The following is a 24,030-nucleotide window of genomic DNA, read 5'->3' as shown; positions in this document are numbered from 1 at the left end:
CCCGGAACCCCGCAAGTCCTTGTCATTAGTCAGTGACTAACTGACTGACTAATGACAATGATCTGCAGCAGGGGACCAGTCTGATTGGTCCCCTGCTGCATAGTGTCATTGGTCAGCTGTCCAGAACAGCTGAGATGACGTTTCTATCACGATGCCAACGGACATGGTGATAGAAAATGTATTGGACGTGTATACACGTCCATTTGCGGGAAGGGGTTAATGTGTTTGACAAAAGGATTAGAGGACGAGAAAATGTAATTTCTTTCAAACACTGCCAAAAAATGTTTGCAAAAGCGCAAGAGATGGGAGTCCCCATGGCTTTACCGTTAATTTGTTTATGCCAAGTACCATCGAATTGAAAGATATTGTTGGTTAGAATGAGTTCAGTTGCCATGCTACGAAGTCAATAAATTCAGGAGACCTATTGGCACATTCAGATAACTCCCTCAGAGCCTGTATACCCGCATCCCAAGGGATGCGGGTATACAGGCTCTCAACATCGATCGAAGCCAAGTGAAAATCAAAGTGAGAAGTTTTCACTGAAATGAATTGCCTGTATTTTAGTTTCAGATGCTTTTAGTTTCAGATGTCAGATGCTTGTTTTTATAGGTTCATCGCTTTACACAGATTTTTTGTTTCTATTGATGTTTTTCATCTTTGTAACCATGGAGATGACTTTCCCTACCTATATATGCACACCTGCACATGTGAACCAATCAGGGACCTGACGAAGCACTAATACGGACCGTTGCCCAACCCATTCCCTCACCGTTCTCCATTTGTCCACTCTCCCGCACATGTAGGAATGCTGTCAAGCACACATTCAATAAAGAAGTCTGCGGTTCCATAAGACCTGGTGAGTGCTCCATTCTTTATTCTTTTACATGGATTATACAATTGTATTGCTGTGTCTAGAACTTCATGTAAGAGGTGACTGCTAGAATGCCATGCCAGATTCATACTGTTAATCATAAAAACAGGGCACATCTAAAAATAGGGCATCAATGTACAGTATAGTCTTAGAAAATTCAATGGAGTTGCTATTATGGTTATAATGGTTTACTCTAAATATACATTATAAAATGCTACTTAAATGGGGTTGACCGATGAGATAAATGTTTTAAAAAATATTACCTTAAAACATTTCTGTCAATCACCATGCTGATCTTTGCTCCTTGGAGGATGTCACTAATGTAGCCAGTGGTTGCAACGTTTTCGTTCCCTAACAGAACCTTCTCTAGCTTAAAAAAGGTTTCTTGAGGAATCCAAAATGCTGCTACTATCTGTTTTTTTCTATCTTTTAATGGAATAATTTTTGCACTATGTATATATATGTATATATATACATACATACATATATTACTGGAATACTGTGATCATTTGTTGGGAGTCCCCTACATAGTAGCTGAGACTTGTCTTAGCTCTTAATACTAAGTCATAGTTAGTGTTGAGCGGCATAGGCCATATTCGAATTCGCGAATATTCGCGAATATATGGACAAATATTCGTCATATATTCGCGAATATTCGCATATTCGTTATATTCTCGTTTTATTTTCGCATATGCGTAAATTCGCGTATGCGAAAATCAACATATGTGAATATTAGCATATACAAAATTAAAACACGCGAGAATTCGCATATGCGAAAATTTGCATATGCTAATTTCCGCATATGCGAATTTTCGCACGCCAGTCTCACACAGTAGTAATACAGCCTTCTTTACACCACACAAGCTGGAAGCAGAGAGGGGTGATCACTGTGATGTGTACTGTGAAAAAAAAAATAAAAAAAAATAAAAAAAAAAGAATATTCGTAATTACGAGTATATAGCGCTATATTCGCGAAATTCGCGAATTCGCGAATATGCGATATTCGCGAATAATATTCGAATTGCGAATATTCGTGAGCAACACTAGTCATAGTAAAGATATTGCTGTATAAGTAAAGAAGGTAAGAACATTTTTAATATGCTATTTTTCAGACTTCTTTTGTTCAAGTCACTTTCATGTAACATCATATAACATCTCTTATTCTGTTGAAAATGGGAATTTTTTGTTACAATAAGCCATCAGTATGAAATCAGTAGAGGTCAGACTCCCAGCACCCTCATAGATCAAATGATTTAAAGGGGTACTCCGGCAAAAATGTTTATTCTTCCATCTTGCCTGGACTTCTACAATTTATTTTTATTTAAATAATAAACATGGCGCTGGCATCACTAAGCAGCAGTGCGATGTATTGGGCACCAGAAAGAAGACTGGGGCCAGGGCTTCATACATCACACTGCCGCTCAGCCAAACACTGGCCAAGGTGGAACATCATTGTGGCCATCAATTAGCTGAGCATCAGTGTGACGTGTTGCACCCCAGAAGCAGAAAGTAGATCACACCAGAGGAAGCGACAGCCATACTAGTGCCATCGGGGGAGCGCGAGGAAGGTAAGTCAAGGTTTGTTGTCCTTTTAATTGCAGCAGCCCAGGCATAATGGGAGAAAAAATATGTTGCCCTTTGAGGGCCCATGGAACACTATATATTTTATAGTGGCCAAGCCTGGTACTGCAGCTCACTGCAATTCGGTCTCATTCAAGTTAATGGGACTAGGCTACATGTAGAGCCAAGCACAGCCCTCTCAATCATCTGATGGTTGGTGTCAGGAGTTGGTTCCACTGACTTTATATTGATGGCTTATCTTAAAACAAGTCCAATCCATTAAAACCAATCCTTACAACTTGACATACATAATTTGACGCTGCTGACTTGGTGCCAGATGACACAGGACACCTTCAGAGGTCTTGTGGAGTCCATGTCTCAATTGGTCAGAGATGTTTTAGCTGCATGAGAGGGACCTACACAACATTAAGCAGTAGGTGTTTGGCTTACAAACAGGAGTAATTAGGATAAGGTGAAGGAAAAGATACCTGTCAAAAATAGCACTAGAAAAGCTATATTTAGCAGCAGCTGCAGGCAACCAGAATGGCTTCTTTCATATCTATACCTATGCAGGGGTTTGAAGTTATGTATTAGAAAAAAAGGTAAAAATCACATGAATACATTCACCAGCATGGAATTCAAAACCTGAAAATCACTTGACAACAAAAGGTTGAGATTCAATTGAATATAATATTTAAAATAGCTCCAAAGAGGGTCTATATTTTTTTTCTACCAAAAAAATTAACACTATTCCATTCAAAGCAAGTGTAGCATTGAGAGATGTATTAGTATTACCATTATTGACAGTTGTCCTTCACATTATAAGCAAGCCTTTAAAAAATGAGGATTTTTCAGCTTTTAAAAAGCTGATTAAAACCGTGAAGTGATTTGAGATGACAAAATGCACAGGCACAAAATATCACATGAATTTAACTGTCCAATTACTATGCTGACCTTTTTTATTTCCATTTAATTTCAGTCCCCCGCTCCATCATTTCCCAGGAGATAAGCTTTGTATTAAAAATACTCATTTTCACATAATCATATAAACCACCATAGTGAGTCCAGCACTCTTTAATACAATTGGTATTTGAAAAATAGCATATACATATATTTACATGAAGTTTAATCTTCCGTATGTTAGTGACAATGAATGCATCCCACTGATTATACCCTATAGGACGATGTGACAGCACACACCCTTCCATTTGCACAACACGCGCAGACATACAGGTCCAGCAAAAAAAATGGGTATACACACTGTGTACATTCACATATTAACAATGAAAGTCAGAGCTGTCACCAAATGGAAATCGCCAAAGGCTGAAACTCAAAATGACATTTCAGAAAGGATGTCCTCTTATTCACTCCAGTCCTGAAGGAAGCCTTTCGCTTGACTGCAGATAGAGAAAATTGCTTTTTACACACAAGCGACTTTCATTCTCACCCACATTGAATCTGTTTTACCAAATGAAATTGCATCCTGTCCATTTACTCAACACACAGCTTCACTGTCATTTATTTTCATTGTCTTTGTGTACGTATATTTTGCGCCTTCATTACCTCTCCGAGTGCACTTTCATTTCAAGTGTTACAGATTAATTTTAGATCTCCTTGTCCCATTGCACTTTATTGATCGGGACCTGTCACAAATTGTGTTGCCAGAATTATCACACACAAACAGACATCAGGTAGGTGAGTTGAGACAGTGTTCTTTACATAGTAATGACACAGTTTCTTAACTGCTGAGGTTCCAGGCTGCTTAGATTGTGGCTTCGGTCCTCTGTCCTTTGTGATAGATGCCTACACCCTAGATCCATTGTTCATTTTAGGTCATTGTTTATGATCATATCATCGTGTACATCACAACAAGATGTCATTTTCCTCTTCTTCCCAAAAGTGGAAAAACTGTTTTTCTCCTCATGCTCTATATAATGACCTTGCTTGTTGGCCAGGAGGGTGGGTGTCCCCGGAATATATACATTATGTTGATAGTCCAGCGCTGGCACGTGTTGCTGAAATGGCACACCATACTTGGGGCTCCATACTCCATTTGATGATGGAGGTGTCTTCTTTATGTCTGCAAAATAAAGAAAAGATTTGAGGTTAGTGGCCATAAAAAGTCGTGTTTTTTGTGACTGAGGTGGAAATGAATGTGTCAGTCCTGTTCTTTAATGCTGTATTTTACATTGACCAAATATTTATCATGTGACTATATGACATAAGATGATAGAAAAATTAAGTAAAAATTAAGACTTATGCAATTTTTCATGTACTTTGTCCATGAATTCCCTAAGATTTTTAGAGATCTCTCAAGCTTCAAGATGTGGCCGCCGCATGACCAGAAGAGATTTTCAGGCTCCGGAGGTAAACAACGAAGGTTCCTATTCAGTCACATTAAAGAGATATTACAGTGTGGGCAAAGAATTTATAAAGTTCTGGGGATATAGTGAAACAAAAAAGCAATACTTGCTTATCCACACATTCTTGCTGGTCCTGCAGCAGCTGCCATTCGTCTCCTTCTAGGCCCCTGATGCTCATGCCTGCTTCCGAGGTTAGAGCTTAGTGCGGGACCTGTCAGCTTAACCAATCACCGGCTAAGATGGGTCACCGCTGTGACTAGTGATGGACACCGCTGCAGCCAGTGAGCATCATGTGACAAGAAGGAGACAGATGAAAGCTGTAGTGGGACCAGCGGAGGAGCAGGGGTAGATATGTACAAATATTTTGCCCACACAGGAATACCCCTTTAAGGTAGGGTCACACATAATGGATCCCCTGCGTATTTTATGCTGTAGATCTGCAGATGACCCAACCCTTAGTGTGTCTTCAGCTGTTGCCCCTCCCCGCCCCACCTCCTGGCCTGCTCGCAGTGGCAATCCGCCACTACGAGCAGCCACACAGGGGCCTGCCAGTCGTGGCTGCTCCAGCAACTCGGCGACTCGTAGGCCCCTGTGTGGCTGCTCAGAGCAGATTGCTGCTGAGAGTCGGCCAGCGGACGGGATGGCGGGTGTGGGGTATTAACAGCTGGAGGCACACTATGTGTCGGGTCACTGACGGATATGTAGCGTAAAATATGCTGTGGATCCGTTACATGTGACCCTACCCTTAAAGAGAAATATTTAGAGAATGTGAGGTAGTGATACACAAACTATTTTAGAACATTTCACAGCTCTTATTATATAACAAATTATTCGCTGGAACTAGAATACCTCTTAACTGATGCTAAACCATTTTGATATAACTGGAAAACGTATGAGAGAGATTGAATGGCTTGAAGAGTCAGATATGAAGTGATATGAAGTGCTAAGAGAGTGGTTGACCCTGTTTGTACATTTTACATTTCCCTGCCTCTCATCAGACAACTAGAAAAGCTTCTCTTCATAACCTGAGAATGTTTCCAGCCATTAGATGGTAGTAAGTAGCACTACAGTTTATCCAAATAAAAGATCTTAAATACCATTAGATTATGGTATTGTATTCATATAAGTATATAAAATATTTAGCTTATATAATATATAAACTTATTTGTCTTTAAATAGGTTATCTAGTTTGGACAAATATATATATATATATATATATATATATATATATATATATATATATATATATATATATATATATATATACATACTGCTCTTCTCACAATTAAGTTTAATCCTATGATAAGCCATCTTATGGGTAACCCTAGGCTAAATGAGCGTTTTCCATTACGGAAATACTATCAAATAAATAAATCCTTATGATTTTAGTAAATATGAGTGGATCCTAAATCCCAGAGCAGATTAAGAGATGCATATGGGGAAGGGGCCTTCCTGGAGATGTTTATCTAAAGCAGATAGTCCATTGTACTCAACAATAAACTAAAATATCGTGGCCCTGATTTACTAAGAGTGGAGTGTAGTTTTCTTTGTGGGCTTTGATCCCCACAGGTAATTTTCCCACTGCATTTACTAATGTTTACCTACATTTTGCACTTTTCCCTATGTTTTGCTTTTTTTTAATAACTGCTCTGAGCTATGGGGTTTTCCACAGCTCAAATCCACCACATTTTCTATGGAAACCTTCAGTAAATATGTTGGGATTTTTCTAATTTTCTGCGACCACGCCCCCTCCCGTGATCACGCCCCCTTTTCAGGTTTTCTACGTAAAGTGGACAGTTGGTTGGGTTTTTGAATTTTTGGGCGCAAATTCTGGTGCACAACCTGACAAAAACAGGTCAGGTTAAAATAGTAATTCAGGGCCATTATTTTGCTGTTATTACAATTTATTATTATCACTTGTTTTAGTTAAATTTGCATTGTTCTGACTAAGTCTAGATTTAGCATTTTTGGGTATGTCCACAAAGCCGATTCCCTTTGTGGAAAATAAGACACTGAATATGCTACAGAAATCCAAGATATACCCTTGGATTTCTGCTACATATTTAATTCTCTTTTGCCATGAAATGCACCTGAAAAATATATTGGTCAAGGGTCGGATTTTTTGACAGTGTAAACTTAAAGGGTTATATATTAACATGTGCGTCTTTTGTTTTTTTGCCTGTGTGAAGCACTGCGCTTTGCAAGTTGCATGTCATAAATCAGTATGCAACTGTGCACCTAATAAACCATGCTCACAAAACGCCCACTTGATTCACTAGTCAAGAAAGCCATATATGCCAGCAAAAATTATAAATGGGGTGCACGCTGTACACCATGACTTAACAAATATATAGGTTAATTTGGGCCGTGAAAAATTACCCAAACTTGTGCCAGGGGCTTATGCTGTTCCATAAATCAGCTGTATTTATAGACTACCTAGTTTAAGCTTGATTTAACTATTAGTTGATTAAGACTGCACCAGAATCTTAAACCAGAACACTAACACATTTTTGAAAAAAAGTGTTGCATCTTAAGCCAAGCTTCTTTTGCCAAAGCCATTCCCATTTTGCTGATTGGCTGGGTGGCACCAGAAAGACTGGAGCTGAGGCTTCATATATCACTTAGCCTATCACTGGTCGATTCGGTACATCACTGTGGCCGGCAATTAGATGAGTGATAACCCTTTAAAGTGTAAAGGTAAAGTGTAAAACTTTTTAATTAAAGGGGTATTCCAGGCAAAACCTTTCTATATATATATATATATAGAAAAATTAAATAGACAGTGGCACACCAGGTGTCAGCAAAAAAAAAATGTGATTTATTCCAAAGACGTGTAGGCAACGTTTCAGCTGGCTCACCCAGCCACTTTCAAGCAATGGCTGGGTGAGCCAGCTGAAACGTTGCCTACACGTCTTTGGAATAAATCAAATTTTTTTTGCTGACACCTGGTGTGCCACTGTCTATTTAATTTTTCTGTGTTTGGAGGGGTCCCCAACCTAGACCCGACACAGTAGGCACCCGAGCACCTTTTTCTACCCTGGAGTGCTACTTTCCTGCTCTCTCTATATATATATATATATATATATATATATATATATATATCAACTGAAGAAAGTTAAACAGATTTGTAAATTACTTATATTAAAAAATCTTAATCCTTCCAATAGTTATTAGCTTCTGAAGTTTTCTGTCTAACTGCTCAATGATGATGTCACGTCCCGGGAGCTGTGCATGATGGGAGAATATCCCCATAGGAACTGCACAGCTCCCGGGACGTGAGTCATCAGAGAGCAGTTAGACAGAAAACAACAACTCAACTTGAGAAGCTGATAACTATTGGAAGGATTAAGATTTTATAATAGAAGTAGTTTACAAATCTGTTTACCTTTCCGGAGCCAGTTGATTTATAAAAAAAAAAAAGTTTTGGCCTGGAATACCCCTTTAATGTGGCATAAGACAATTTGTTAGCATGAATAAGGCCAGAATTCTAGTGCGTTTGCAATAGGAAGCAATATCATTGTCTTTCTTTCCAAAAGCTCATCTTGTATGAGATCTATGCACAAAATAAAGATAAGTCCACTTTAATAAAGTGTCAAAATTATATATTTTACAGAAGTACAGTACATACAGACCAAAAGTTTGTACACCTTCTCATTCAGAGTTTTCTTTATTTTCATGACTCTGAAAATTGTAGATTCCCACTGAAGGCATCAAAACTATGAATTAACATATGTGGAATTATATACATAATAAAAAAGTGTGAAAAAACTGAAAATATATCATATTCTAGGTTCTTCAAAGTAGCCACCTTTTGCTTTGATTACTGCTTTGCACACTCTTGGCATTCTCTTGTTGAGATTCAAGAGGTAGTCACCTGAAATGGTTTTCACTTCACAGGTGTGCTGGTGTGGAGGAGGAGGTGTGCTGGTGTGGGGGTGCTTTGCTGGTGACACTGTTGGGGATTTATTCAAAATTGAAGGCATACTGAACCAGCATGGCCACCACAGCATCTTGCAGCGGCATGCTATTCCATCCAGTTTGCGTTTAGTTGGACCATCATTTATTTTTCAACAGGACAATGACCCCAAACACACCTCCAGGCTGTGTAAGGGCTATTTGACCAAGAAGGAGAGTGATAGGGTGCTGCGCTAGATGACTTGGCCTCCACAGTCACCGGACCTGAACCCAATCGAGATTGTTTGGGGTGAGCTGGACCGCAGAGTGAAGGCAAAAAGGGCCAACAAGTGCTAAGCATCTCTGGGAACTCCTTCAAGACTGTTGGAAGACCATTTCAGGTGACTACCTCTTGAAGCTCATCAAGAGAATGCCAAGAGTGTGCAAAGCAGTAATCAAAGCAAAAGGTGGCTAGAACCTAGAATATGACATATTTGCACCCTTTTTTGTGATTTATATAATTCCACATGTGTTAATTCATAGTTTTGATGCCTTCAGTGTGAATCTACAATTTTCATAGTCATGAAAATAAAGAAAACTCTGAATGAGAAGGTGTGTCCAAACTTTTGGTCTGTACTGTATATAAGTTATGAATATGAATTAAATTAAATAAGGCCGTGTTCACATCTGCCTTGGAGCCTCATCCTAGACTCTGGAAGAATATAGCAGCATGCAGCACTATTCTTCTGTTTTAAAAAAAAAGAGGCACAGCACAATATAACCGTACAGAGGTCCATCAGGCATTTTTGATGACCATTGTGTTAAGGATCAAACACAGAAAAACCTTAGTGGGCTCTATATTTTCTTTATAAGCACAAAGTACATTCTGATTTTCTATATGTAATTCTGGGTCCAAAAATAGCTGGAAATGAGCTACTGGAAAATTACAGTCACAAGATGGGCAGAGAATTTATTCTGATAAGTCGATTATTGCAAAGGAACAAAGCCTGCAAATAATACTGTTTATATATAAGATACTAGGATATTTGGTATACAGTGGTCCCTCAACATACTATATTTATTGGTTTTGAGATGACTTCTGTATGTTGAAATCATTGTATGTTGTGTTTATATCTCTATGGAAACCTGGATTGGTTTATCACTTTTTAGAAGGATGGGAGCTCTCCGGCTTGTCATGTGAAGTTTGGTATGAAGAGATGCTGGACATTATGGGTGGTCGGGTTGCTGACACTCAAATAGTACCGTGCATGAGCCTTCTTAAATAGCAAAGTGTTCGTGATTGGAACTCTCTGAATGTTGGTACAGTTGCCTTAGCCACTGTAGCGTCCAGCACGTCCAGTATCTCTCCACATCAAACTTTGTAGAGCAGACAGGAGAGCCATGCTGGACTTGAACTTTAATAGGAACTGCTTCATAGTTGCATGGAGATCTACAAATCCCAGCAGGTCTTGAAGGTCTGCAGCAGTCAGGGCATGATGCAATGTGTAGTACTCCAACACACAGGACTAGAAAAAAAAAGTATAGGTTGTATGTGGGAAGTGCTAGAACTTTACTGTATCTTCGAAGCTTGCTGGCACTGCACTGAAGGACAGTTCACTTAATGGTAATGTTGGGTCTGTGGTGTCACTGTGATGTGGAGAAGAGGGTGGACTGGGTGATCTGCAGCACTGTCCAATCACCCTGCTATACTTCCTGCATGTGACTGAGGAAATGGGCCCAGACGGGGAAGCCGTGCAGACTGGCCTGGGACACAGAGTAGAGCAGCACAGAGACCTGTGAGTAACTACTTCTCACTGTGACTCTACTGCTCTCTACGTGGATTGGTGTGGTGGCAGCAACGTGACAGGGATCTTCCTGAGGAGTCTGGCGACAGTTGTCACAATCAGCTTATGGCCCCAACATGGCACCGTAAGTTGATGCTGTATTATCGTGTGGAATTCCACTGAAGAATTCTGCTGTAATTTACTACTTGTTCATTTGAATGAGATTCCACAGAATTTTCCCGGCTGCCATTCCGCTTTGAAATGTCTGTTTTCGGAATTCCGCAAAAATATAAGACCAGAGGAAATCAATGGGGTTTTGTGTTCTGAATTCTGATTGCAATTCAAAAATCCTGTTCAGCAAGCTTTGCTGAACAGAATTTCTTCAGAATTATGGAAATTCTGCTGTGTGAATATACCACTAGACTTCAAATGAAACAACTACAAAAGTTTCTATCAGGGGTGTGGAGATTAAGGGGAAAAAAAAACACTTGCCCAAGGGACTAAAACAAAGCACAATCTACTTGTCCCTCATGACAATCCACTTGTCCTGTCACATAAAATGATTTTAACCAAAATAGAATGTAAGATCTTTATTGATAAAAACTTAATATGTAGACCAGTATGTAACCCCATTAGGTGAATAGGGCCCCTGACAAGTAAGTCCACCCAATTAAAGGAATACTGCAGTGCAAAATAACTTATCCCCAATCTGAAAGATAAAGGGAAAGTTGTAGAATGTGGGGGGTTCGACCACTGGGATGCCAACTCCTCCCCCCCCCCCCCCATGTATCCTTCCTGCCGACTGCCGGGGCCCAGTACATCAGATCACAGGGGGGTCTCAGTGGTCAGACTCCCCATGATCTATCACTTATCCTTCAGATAGGGGATAACTTATTTTTCACTACAGCACTACAGTATTCCTTTAAGTAGGTAGTCCCACCTTCAGGTAGGTATGACCCTTTATCAGGTAGGGCCACCTGTGCCATTATATTCCCCCTTCTGTTGCTCCCTGTGCCATTAAATTCTTCCCCCTCTTTGATGCCCCCTGTGCCATATTTCCCCACTTCAATGCTCCCTGTGCCATTATATTTTCTCCCCCCATGCTCCCTGTGCCATTATACCCGCTCCCCATTCTGATGCCTCTTGTGTCATTATATTTCAGCCCACCTCTCTCCCCCTCTCCTGCACCACATTATTCACTTATTTACCAAACCTCCCCCCCCTCTCTGATCCCCTGCTGCCTGTCCTCAGCCCCCATGTGCGCTTTGGCAGGCTCAGGGGCTCGACAGTTATGTTGCTGGACCGCATCCTCGGTCCGGACATAGGTGCGCACGATGAGTGACGTCATTGCACGTGCCTACGCCGGGACGCTGCCGTCCTGCGCAGCTCACTATAGGCTGCAGCATACTGCTGCAGTCTATAGAAGTTAAGATTTGGGGCAAAATTTATTTTCGGGGCCCTGTTATATGTCAATCCCTCAGGCATTTAGCCCTGCTTGCCCGAAGCAGGGGTAAATGCCTAAAAAATTCACCTGTCCGGCGCCTAGAACTGCATTTCCAGGGCGTCGGAATAATTTCTACATTCCTGTTCTATATTGTCATTTTACAATCGCTAGTATTAGTAGTTACAGTATACATAGTTTAACTTTTTTTTCTTTTTTTTTTATATATGAGAAGCATGAAGCGGCACAGAAAAACAATAAATAATAAACCCATGTCTGGACACCAAAGTCAGAGGAATGGTTTTACCTTTTCCAGTAATCACTATCTGACAACCACAAAGAGACTAAATCACAATGCTGTCAGAAAGAGATTGTATTCTATACCAAACTGTATAAGAAAACATATTGAAAATACTGGGACCTGCTGTTTTTTTTATTTATTTTTTTACCTAATTTCTTAATCCTAACATTAAAACCTCAGCAATTTGTTATCAAGAGAAGATTTATAATGTAGTGAAATTGAAAAGAGACTAAAGAAATTTCATAAAACTTGTAACATCACTATGGTTAAATTAATCATAGACTTAAAATATATTTGTGTCTGAAAATGTTACCTGTGGTACAAAAATGTCTTTGTGCATTAATTGCCATTCAAATACCTTTCATTTAGGAAAATAACTATTATTGTTATATATTTTTTATACATTTTTATTATGTTACAATCTACCAATGCTTTGTCAAGCAAGCAAAAGTACAAAAAAAAAAATAACAAAAAAAAAGGTCAACTTGCAGTCATGTGCTACTGATTATTTGTTCTTTTGTAGTAGTTTAATGTTTAAAGGCTTATTTTCTAGTAAGGATATTATTCTGTAAGTGCTTAGACAAGTATTTTGGTTGCCATATGAATGGGGAAACCAAATAAAGAAAATGTTTTCAAGTTGGAGTCAACAGATTATGTTCTGCCATATTGCCCACACATATCAAAAGTCTTGTTCACACCAGGTATCACTCTTAAAACCCACTGCAATCGGAGTTATAAGCCTGGGAGAAGCTTGTGGCAGCACACTGCTCATTTGCCAGTCAGCAGGTCCAACCTTTTTTTTTGTACAAGTCTACATAGACTTAGACAGAAATTATAAAATGTATGTTGTTTTAAGTATGCCTAGATATTGTCACCTACTGGGTTTGAGTATAGAAAAAAAAGATGTTTCTAAAGACAAAGGTGTAACAAAGGGTGTAAAACTTAATAACATCCAACGTAGTGACTCTACCTGTGCAACAATAACCCAAAAACAACAACAAAATCTTGTGAGAATGCAATACATCCATCTTAGAAAATGTGATTAATCTTACAGGAGTCCTCTCATAATAGGGGAACCCCATATGGATCGCTATAAAACAATTCCCATATAGCATATATCACTGAAAGAGCATACACACTTGGTTAATAGCACAACAGGTATGTAAAAAAAAAAATACAGCGTCTATACAATTTTATAAGCCTTATAAAATTAACCGCTTAAGGACCCAGCCCATTTTCACCTTAAAGGGGTACTCCGCCCCTAGACATCTTATGCCCTATCCAAAGGATAGGGGATAAGATGTCAGATCGCCGGGATCTCGGATGCAGCACCCCGCTATCATTACTGCACAGAGCAAACTCGCTCCGTGCGTAATGACAGGCAATACAGGGGCCAGAGCATCGTTATGTCACGGCTCCGCCCCCCCCCCCCCCCGTGTCATAACGGCCTGCCCCCTCAATACAAGTCTATGGGAGGGGGCTAGGTGGCCATCACCCTCCCATAGACTTGCATTAAGGGGGGGGACGTGATGTCACGAGGGCATCGCTGGTCATTACGCATGGAGCGAGTCTGCTCTGTGCAGTAATGATAGCGGGGGGCTGCAGCCGAGATCCCGGGGGTCCCCAGCAGCGGGATCCCAGCGATCTGACATCTTATCCCCTATCAAAAGGATAGGGGATAAGATGTCTAGGGGCAGAGTACCCCTTTTAAGGACCCGGGCATTTTTTGCACATCTGACCACTGTCACTTTAAGCATTAACCCCTTAACAATGCAGGACATATATTTACGTCCTCCACTGGCTCCCGCGATATGCCGCGGGGTCACGCGGTGTCCCCGAGTCATATCGGGTCGGCCCCGGCGGCTATCAACGGCGGGGACCCGCGGCTAATACAGGACATTACCGATCGCGGTGATGCCCTGTGTTAACCCTTCAGACGCGGCGATCAAAGCTGACCGCCGTGTCTGAAGTGAAAGTGAGAGTATTCCGGCTGCTCAGTTGGGCTGTTCAGGACCACCGCGGAGAAATCGCGGCGTCCCGAACAGCTTACAGGACACCGGGAGGGCCCTTACCTGCCTCCTCGGTGTCTGATCGACGAATGACTGCTCCGAATGACAGGCTAATACACGCCAGTGATCGGCATGAGAGATCAGTGTGTGCAGTGTTATAGGTCCCTATGGGACCTATAACACTGCAAAAAAAAAGGAAAACAAAAAGTGATAATAAAGGTCATTTAACCCATTCCCTAATAAAAGTTTAAATCACCCCCCTTTTCCCATAAAAAAAATAAAACAGTGTAAATAAAAAAAAAATGTATGTTGTATCGCCGTGTGCGTAAATGTCCGAACTATAAAAATATATCATTAATTAAACCGCATGGTCAATGGTGTACGCGCAGAAAAATTCCAAAGTCCAAAAAAGCGTATTTTTGGTCACTTTTTATACCATTAAAGAATGAATAAAAAGTTATCAAGAAGTCCGATCAAAACAAAAATCATACCGATAAAAACTTCAGATTACGGTGCAAAAAATTAGTCCTCATACCGCCCTGTACCTGGAAAAATAAAAAAAGTTATAGGGGTCAGAAGATGACATTTTTAAACGTATAAATTTTCCTGCATGTTGTTATGATTTTTTCAAGAAGGATGACAAAATCAAACCTATATAAGTAGGGTATCATTTTAACCGTATGGACCTACAGAATAATGATAAGGTGTCATTATGATAATTTTGCCGAAATATGCACTGCATAGAAACGGAAGCCCCCAAAATTACAAAATGGCGTTTTTTCTTCGATTTTGTCGCACAATGATTTTTTTCCGGTTTCGCTGTAGATTTTTGGGTAAAATGAGTAATGTCACTGAAAAGTAAAATTGGTGATGCAACAAATAAGCCATAATATAATTGAAAGGGTTATGATTTTTAAAAGGTAAGGAGGAAAAAACAAAAGTGCAAAAACTGAAAAACCATGAGTCCTTAAAGGGGTACTCCGCCCCTGGCCTCTTATCCCCTATCCAAAGGATAGGGGATAAGATGTTAGATCGCCGCGGTCCCGCTGCTGGGGACCCCGGGGATCGCCGCTGCGGCACCCCGCCATCATTACTGCACAGAGCGAGTTCGCTCTGTGCGTATTGACGGGCGATACAGGGGCCAGAGCATCGTTACGTCACGGCTCCGCCCCTCATGACATCACGGCCCGTCCCCTTAATGCAAGTCTATGGCAGGGGGCGTGATGACCGTCACGCCCCCTCCCATAGACTTGTTTTGACGGGGCGGGCCGTGACGTCACGAGGGGCGGAGCCGTGACGTAACGATGCTCCGACCCCCGTATTGCCCGTAATTAGGTGCAGAGCGGTCCCGCTCTGCGCAGTAATGATAGCGGGGTGCTGCAGCACTGATCCCGGGGTCCCCAGCAGCGGGACCCCGGCAATCTGACATCTTATCCCCTATCATTTGGATAGGGGATAAGATGTCTAGGGGCGGAGTACCCCTTTAAGGGGTTAATAACTCTGGGATGCTTTTACTTTTCATTCTGATTCCGAGATTGTTTTTTCATGATATATTCTACTTTATGTTAGTGGTAAATTTTCATTAATACTTGCATCATTTCTTGCATCATTTGATGAAAAAATAGAATTTTTTAAAAAAATTTTATTTGAAGCTCTCTGCTTAAAAGGAAAATGGACATCCCAAATAAATCATTTATTGATTCACATATACAATATGTTTACATTTTGCTTGCATCATAAAGTTGACATGTTTTAACTTTTGGAAGACAGAGAGCTTCCAATTTTCCAATTTTTCACAAACTTTTCGAAATTTTTCAGGGACCAGTTCAGTTTTTAAGTGGATTTGAAGGGCCTTCATATTAGAAATACCCCATAAATTACCCCATTATAAAAACTGCACCCCTCAAAGTATTCAAAATGACATTCAGAAAGTGTGTTAACTCTTTAGGTCTTTCACAGGAATAGCAGCAAAGTGAAGGAGAAAATTCAAAATCTTAATTTTTTTAACTCGCATATTTAAAAAGATCTCAGAATGGAAGGAGCGACAATGGGATTTTGGAGAGTGAGTTTTTCTGAAATGGTTTTTGGGGGGCATGTCACATTTAGGAAGCCCCTATGGTGCCAGAACAGTAAAAAAAAAAAAAAAAAAAAAACGGAAACTGCACCCCTCATGGAACGTAACAAGCGGTACAGTGAGCCTTAACACTCCCCAGGTGTTTGACGACTTTTGGTTAAAGTTGGACGTGTAAATGTATTTTTTTCACAAAAATGCTGGTTTTCCTCAAATTTTTTTTTACAAGGGGTAATAGGAGAAAATGCCCTCCAAAATGTGTAACCCCATCTCCTCTGGGTATGGAAATATCCCATGTGGGGACATCAAGTGCACTGCAGGCGCACTACAATGCTCAGAAGAGAAGGAGTCACATTTGGCTTTTGGAAAGCAAATTTTGCTGAAATGGTTTTTGGGGGGCAGGTCAAATTTAGGAAGCCCCTACGGTACCAGAAAAGCATGGCACACTATTTTGGAAACTACACCCCTCAAGGAACATAACAAGCAGCACAGTGAGCCTGAACACCCCACAGGTGTTTGATAAATGTTCATGAAAGTGGGATGTGAAAAGATTATCTTTTACACTAAAATGCTGGGGTTACCCCAAATTTTTCATTTTCACAAGTGGTAACAGGAGAAAATGTATTTTTTAGATATATAAATGCAAAAAAAACAAGGACAAAGCATGTAGGAACCCTTAATAATGATAATGGGGAGGTTGTCACAGGCGATATAGAGAATGCAGAGCTACTGAATGGGTTCTTTAGTTCTGTATATACTAAGGAAGAAGGAGCTGACATTGGACAGGTCAGTGCTGGTAACACATCATGTAATGTACTGAACTGGCTTAATGTAGAAATGGTACAAGGTAAGTTAAGTAATATAAATGTAAGCAAATCTCCAGGGCCAGATGGGTTGCACCCAAGAGTTCTTAGAGAGGTAAGTTCAGTAATATCTGTACCCCTGTTCATGATATTTAGAGATTCACTGTTGTCTGGTATTGTGCCAAGGGACTGGCGCAAGGCGGATGTGGTGCCAATCTTCAAAAAGGACTCTAGGTCTTCCCCAGGAAACTATAGACCGGTAAGTCTGACGTGCATTGTGGGTAAATTGTTTGAAGGACTTATAAGGGATTACATACAGGAATTCATAGGGGATAATTGTATTATAAGTGATAGCCAGCATGGGTTTACTAAGGATAGAAGTTGTCAAACCAATCTAATTTGCTTTTATGAAGAGGTGAGTAGAAGCTTTGACAGAGGAATGGCTGTGGATATAGTGTTTCTGGATTTTGCTAAAGCGTTTGATACTGTCCCTCATAGACGTCTGACAGGTAAGTTAAGGTCTTTGGGTTTGGAAACTTTAGTTTGTAACTGGATTGAACACTAGCACATGGATCGTACCCAGAGAGTGGTGGTCAATGATTCGTACTCTGATTGGTCCCCGGTTATTAGTGGTGTACCCCAAGGTTCACTACTGGGCCTGCTGTTGTTTAATTTATTTATCAATGATATAGAGGATGGCATTAACAGCTCTGTTTCTATCTTTGCAGATGACACCAAGCTTTGTAGCACGGTACAGTCTATAGAGGATGTGTATAGTTTACAAGATGAATTGGATAGACTAAGTGTATGGGCATCCACTTGGCAAATGAGGTTCAATGTGGATAAATGTAAAGTTATGCATCTGGGTACTTATAACATGCATGCGTCATATGTCTTAGGGGGGGATTAAACTGGCAGAGTCACTGGTAGAGAAGAATCTGGGTGTACTTGTAGATCAGAGACTACAGAATAGCATGCAATGTCAGGCTGCTGCTTCCAAGGCCGGCAGGATATTGTCATGTATAAAAAGAGGCACGGACTCGAGGGACAGGGACATAATACTCCCCCTTTATAAAGCATTGGTACGTCCTCATCTGGAATATGCTGTTCAGTTTTGGGTACCAGTCCATAAAAGGGACACTGTGGAGCTGGAAAGGGTGCAGAGACGTGCGACTAAACTAATATGGGGCATGGAACATCTTAGTTATGAGGAGCGATTAAAGGAGTTACAATTGTTTAGTCTTGAGAAGAGACGTTTAAGGGGGGATATGATAAATGTATGTAAGTATATTAATGGCCCATACAAAAAATATGGAGAAAAACTGTTCCAGGTTAAACCCCCCCAAAGGACGAAGGGGTACTCCCTCCATCTGGAGAAGAAAAGGTTTAGTCTCAAGGGGCGACACGCCTTCTTTACCATAAGAACTGTGAACTTATGGAACAGTCTACCTCAGGAACTGGTCAGAGCAGGAAAATTTTACAGCTTTAAAACAGGGTTAGATACAGTCCTGGAACAAAATAACAATAATGCTTATGAAGAAATATAAAATCCCATCCCTTCCCCAATATCACGCCACACCCCTACCCTTCAATTCCCTGGTTGAACTTGATGGACGTATGTCTTTTTTCAACCGTACTAACTATGTAATTATGTAACTATGATATTAAAAATGGCTATTTCTGGCCTCAATAGGGGCGTAGAACACTTTGCTTTGTTCTAACACGCATATGTAGTGTGCTGGGTTAGTGAAATAATACTGTTATTCAGAATGACATGAAGATTACAGGCATCGCTTTTCGAATCACTGCCGCAGAGCAGCACAATGACAGAGCCTGGAGGTGGCATCAGTATGAGGAGACCATATAGTGGCTGAATGACACAACATGGAGGTGTTTGCAGCATGAAAAGACCATATAGTGGCTAAATGACACAGCATGGAGGTGTTGAAAGCAGGAGGAGACCATATAGTGGCTGAATGACACAGCATGGAGGTGTTGGCAGCAGATGAGGAGACCATATAGTGGCTGAATGACACAGTGTGGAGGTGCTCGCAGGATGAGAAGACCATATAGCAGCTAAATGACACAGCAGGAGACCATGTAGTGGCTGGATGACACAGCGTGGAGGTGTTGGAAGCATGAGAAGACCATATAGTGGCTAAATGACAGAGCCTGGAGGCGTTGGCAGCATGAGGAGACCATATAGTGGCTGAATGACACAGCATGGAGGTGTTGGCAGCATGAGGAGACCATATTGTGGCTAAATGACAGAGCCTGGAGGTGTTGGCAACATGAGGAGACCATATAGTGGCTGCATGACACAGTATGGAGGTGGGGACAGCATGAGGAGACCATATAGTGGCTGAATGACACAGCGTGGAGGTGTTGGCAGCATGAGGAGACCAAAAATTGGCTAAATGACACAGCGTGGAGGTGTTGGCAGCATGAGTAGACCATATTGTGGCTGAATGACACAGCGTGGAGGTGTTGGCAGCATGAGGACACCATATAGTGGCTGAATGACACAGCGTGAAGGTGGGGGCAGTATGAGGAGACCATATAGTGGCTGAATGACACAGCGTGAAGGTGTTGGCAGCATGAGGAGACCAAAAATTGGCTAAATGACACAGCATGGAGGTGTTGGCAGCATGAGGAGACCATATTGTGGCTGAATGACACAGCGTGGAGGTGTTGGCAGCATGAGGACACCATATAGTGGTTGAATGACACAGTGTGGAGGTGTTGACAGCATGAGGAGACCATATTGTGGCTGAATGACACAGTATGGAGGTGTTGGCAGCATGAGGAGACCATACAGTGGCTGAATGACACAGCCTGGTGCTGGCAGCAGCATGAGGAGACTATATAGTGGCAGAATGGCACAGCCTGTAGGTGGCTGAAGCATGAGGATACCATGTAGTGTCTGAATGGCACAGCCTGGAGTTGGCAGAAGCATAAGGAGACCATTGAAATTTAAGATTTTTAAATTAAAATTTAAGATTTTGAAATTGACATTTTAACTCCAAAGTTTTAGTGCCCCGGGCCCCAGCGTGTGGGTACAAAGGACAAAATTTAACAAGGAGTCACATGGCGGCACAATGACAGAGCCTGGAGATGGCATCAGTATGAGGAGACCATATAGTGACTGAATGACTGCCTGGAGTTTGTGGCAGCATGGGAGACCATATAGTGTCTGAATGGCACAGGCTGGAGCTGGCAGCAGCATGAGTAGACAATCCCTATGATTAAAAGATGAATTTTGAAATTTAAATAGAATATTTATGGTAGCTAGTGCTACCATCAATTTTTTTAGACACAGGCCCAGCAGCATCAGTAAACCATATTTGCTGAATGACACAGCCTGGAGGTGGCTGATTCATGAGGAGATCCTATAGTAGCTGAATGGCACAGCCTAGAGGTGGCTGAAGAATGAGGAGACCATATAGTGGCTGAATTGCACAGCCTGGAGGTGGCTGAAGCATGAAAATACCATATAGTGGCTGAATGGCACAGCCTGGAGGTGGCTGAAGCATGAGAAGACCATATAGTGGCTGAATGGCACAGCTTGGAGTTTGTGACAGGATGAAGAGATCATATAGTGGCTGAATGGCCCAGCCTGAAAGTGGCTGAAGCATGAGGAGACCACATAGTGGCTGAATGGCACAGCCTGGAGTTGGCTGAAGCATGAGAAGAGACCATATAGTGGCTGAATGAAACAGCCTGGAGGTGGCAGCAACATCAGGACCCGGTGACAGAGTGGTGCGGTGAAAAAAGGTCTGATGCGGAGGAATATTTGTAACTGGGGAGCAGCGCCTTAAATCTGTTTGGCACTATTTATATTTGTGAAGTGTTGGTGTGGCACTATGGTCAATCTACTCTGATGCATCAGGCATTGGTGGTTGGAAATCCTGGCTGATCCATGCCTGATTTATGTTCACAAAGGTCAGTCTCTCCACATTTTTCATGGACAGAAGTTCTCCTTGTGGTGACTATGGCCCCCGCCGCACTAAACACTGCTCTGATGGCACACTACTGGCTGGGCAGGACAGCTTTTCCAGGGCAAACTCTGCTAGTTGCGGCCACAAATCAAAATTGGCTGCCCAGAAGTCCAGTATTGGCATGTCAAGGTATGCCACCAGCTGCTGGTTCAGGTCCTGCGCTAGGTGTACCTGCTGCTGCTGAGTTGCTTCACTATGCGCGTGAAGAAAGCTACTCATCAGCAACTGTAGACTCAGGATGGAGCTGGTACTGCTCCTACCACCCCACCCCTACCCAGCAGCCATGACAGTGGAAGATGAGTGCAGGGGGCCCCCCGATTAAGAACTGCGAGAGGATGGATGATAGCGCCGATATGTATTGGCCAACTGACTACATAGGATGCTGCTGTCACTACGCAAGCAAGTGAGCATGCATCGTGCCATTTGTGCAAGTGACTCGGAGGGACTCCCTGCCTCCATCTCCACTGCATACTGCCATGGTGTGTCTGGGTCCTCTGTCTCACCTTCCTCATAACCCTTTAGCTCCTCTGACTGCTCCTGCTCCTCCTTTCCTGTCAGATTTCCAGAAAAAAACGCCCATTTGGGGAAACTTAAACTGTGCTCCACTGTGCCAATGGACCAATGGCCTGTGAGCGTGGAGGAGGAAGCGGCAGGATCTGTCCAAGTTGGTGTTGTGGCTGTGCAGGAACCACATTTACCCAGTGAGCCGTAAAGGACATGTATTGTCCCTAACCATAGTTACAGATCCAGATGTCGGCGCTGCCGTGCACTTTGGTGCACACCGACAGGCTCAAGGACTGGCACAACTTATCTTCCACAAAATTGTGCAGGGCTGGTACTGCCTTCTTCGCAAAGAAATGACGGCTTGGTACTCTCCATCTTGGCTCGGCACAAGCCATCAGTTCTCTGAAAGGTGCAAAGTCCACCACTTGGTGATGCAGCAGGCTGGACCACTACATCAGAGCCATGGTTCTCCCAGGCCGCTTTATGGGGGCCAAGCATATGCAGACGCAGGGCCGAGGTGTCAACATTGGGACCTTGGCCACGCTTCACCTTCTGCCGACATATCTTGCATGTGGCTATGTGAACCTCCTCCGGATGCTTGATGAAAAACTGCCACACCGCCAAGTAGCTGATTTTCCCACCAACAGTCCGTACTAATTGACTGCTACTGCCGATGTCTCCAGGAACCCCTGTTCCATTACCTCCCGGGAAGCTAGGCTGCCGCAAAGCAGGTGGTCTCCCCCGGGCATGTTTGCCTCCATCATTTCCACTTCTGCCACCATGCTGACTGCCAACCATGCTACCACCTTGCTGGCTCAGCTGCTGCCTCACGGGCAACCTGCAACTCTCTTCTCATCATCATCAACAAGTGTCTGCACATCACTGATGTCCTCTTCAGGTTCCTCAACAGTGTCTGCTTCAGGATCCTTAACCCTGGCACCACCGCCTCCCACGGCACTCTCCTCATCACTGCTTGCCCGCCTAGCAGGGGAAGCGGCAGATGTCTCCTCCACTTCTTGGTTGGGCAGTAGCTGCTGACTGTCCTCTATTAAATCGTCCTCACTGAATAGTGGAGCTGAACTCACAGCATAAGATACTTCTTTAGGGGAGGGAACAGCATAGGACAGGGGCAATGGAAGGACAGGGACTGCTCCCAGGCCATACCAACTGAGGGTTGTGTCTGAGGAACCCACCGACTGTTGACTGGGGGTATCAGATGTCACTTGTGATGAAGTGGATGACCGTGTTAACCAATTGATTACGGCAGATGGGTTTCTGGTCGAGACCCGACCACTAGCTGGTACAGGGAGCTCAGGCCTCTTGCTGCGACTCCTGCTGCCCCTCACCCCTAGTCTGCTGCGACCTCTGCCTGATGAATTTAGGCCTCTGCCACTCCTCTGTGCACGTCCTGGCACTTCTCTGCCTGACATACATAGTGCGTATATGAGGGGAGTACAATATGCTTCAATATGCTTGAAACAATATTTGTCCTGAACAGAAGCAGGTGTGTATCCTTTCACAGCATCTAGGCCCTTGACAGATTAACAGGAACAAAATAGTACACTACTTAGATGTAGTATGTGGTAGCACTTAGGAGGGCAGAAAAATGCACTACCATACACCTTAACCCCTTAATAATGCAGGACGTAAATGTACGTCCTGGTGAGGTGGTACTTAACGCACCAGGATGTACATTTACGTCCTAAGCATAACCGTGGGCATTGGCGGGTGTCCGCCATTAACCCCTCAGATGCCGTGATCAATACAGATCACGGCATCTGCAGCATCGCGGTCATTAAAATGGATGATCAGATCGCCCGCAGCGATCGGATCATCCAGCATGGCAAACCGACATCTCCTCACCTTGCTCCGCTGCCTTCCCAGCGTCTTCTGCTCTGATCTGCCTTCCCGCAGACCAGAGCAGAAGATGACCGATAATGCTGATGATCAGTGCTATGTCCTATACATAGCACTGAAAAGTATTAGCAATCAAATGACTGCTATAAATAGTCCCCTATGGGGACTATTAAAGTGTAAAAATACAAGTTAAAAAAGTTAAAAAAAATAAAGTAAAAGAAATGTGAAAAACCCCCTCCCCCAATAAAAAAACATAAATTGTCCCATTTTCCCTATTTCCCCCCCAAAAAGTGTTAAAAAATATTTTATATACATATTTTGTATCGACGCGTGCGTAAATATTTGAACTATTAAAATAAAATGTTAATGATACCGTACAGTGAACGGCGTGAAAGTAAAAATATTAAAAAAAAACATCTATTTTGGACTTTTTTTTACATTTTATTCACAAAAAAATTAATAAAAAATGGATTAAAAGTTCTATATAAGCAAATATTGTATCAATAAAACGTACAGATCGTGGTGCAAAAAATGAGCCCTCATATCACCGCTTATAAGGAAAAATGAAAAAGTT

At 42.2% G+C, this 24,030-nt stretch overlaps 1 protein-coding gene across 2 annotated transcripts in view; it reads right to left on the bottom strand.

The window, feature by feature from the left end:
* Window positions 1-915: 915 nt before the first annotated feature.
* LOC130267275 (protocadherin-10-like) overlaps window positions 916-24,030 on the bottom strand; it is a 116,108-nt gene continuing 92,993 nt past the window's right edge. The window contains exon 4 of one of the 2 annotated variants that reach the window (XM_056516742.1): window positions 916-4,511. In XM_056516742.1, the coding sequence (XP_056372717.1) occupies window positions 4,255-4,511 (257 nt within the window). In that variant the 3' untranslated portion in view covers window positions 916-4,254. The remainder of the gene's footprint in view (window positions 4,512-24,030) is intronic. The other variant, XM_056516741.1, reaches the window with a different exon arrangement.

The sequence above is a fragment of the Hyla sarda genome, chromosome 4 (genome assembly GCF_029499605.1).
Source record: "Hyla sarda isolate aHylSar1 chromosome 4, aHylSar1.hap1, whole genome shotgun sequence".
Lineage (NCBI taxonomy): Eukaryota > Metazoa > Chordata > Amphibia > Anura > Hylidae > Hyla > Hyla sarda.
This window is presented reverse-complemented; position numbering and strand designations above follow the sequence as displayed.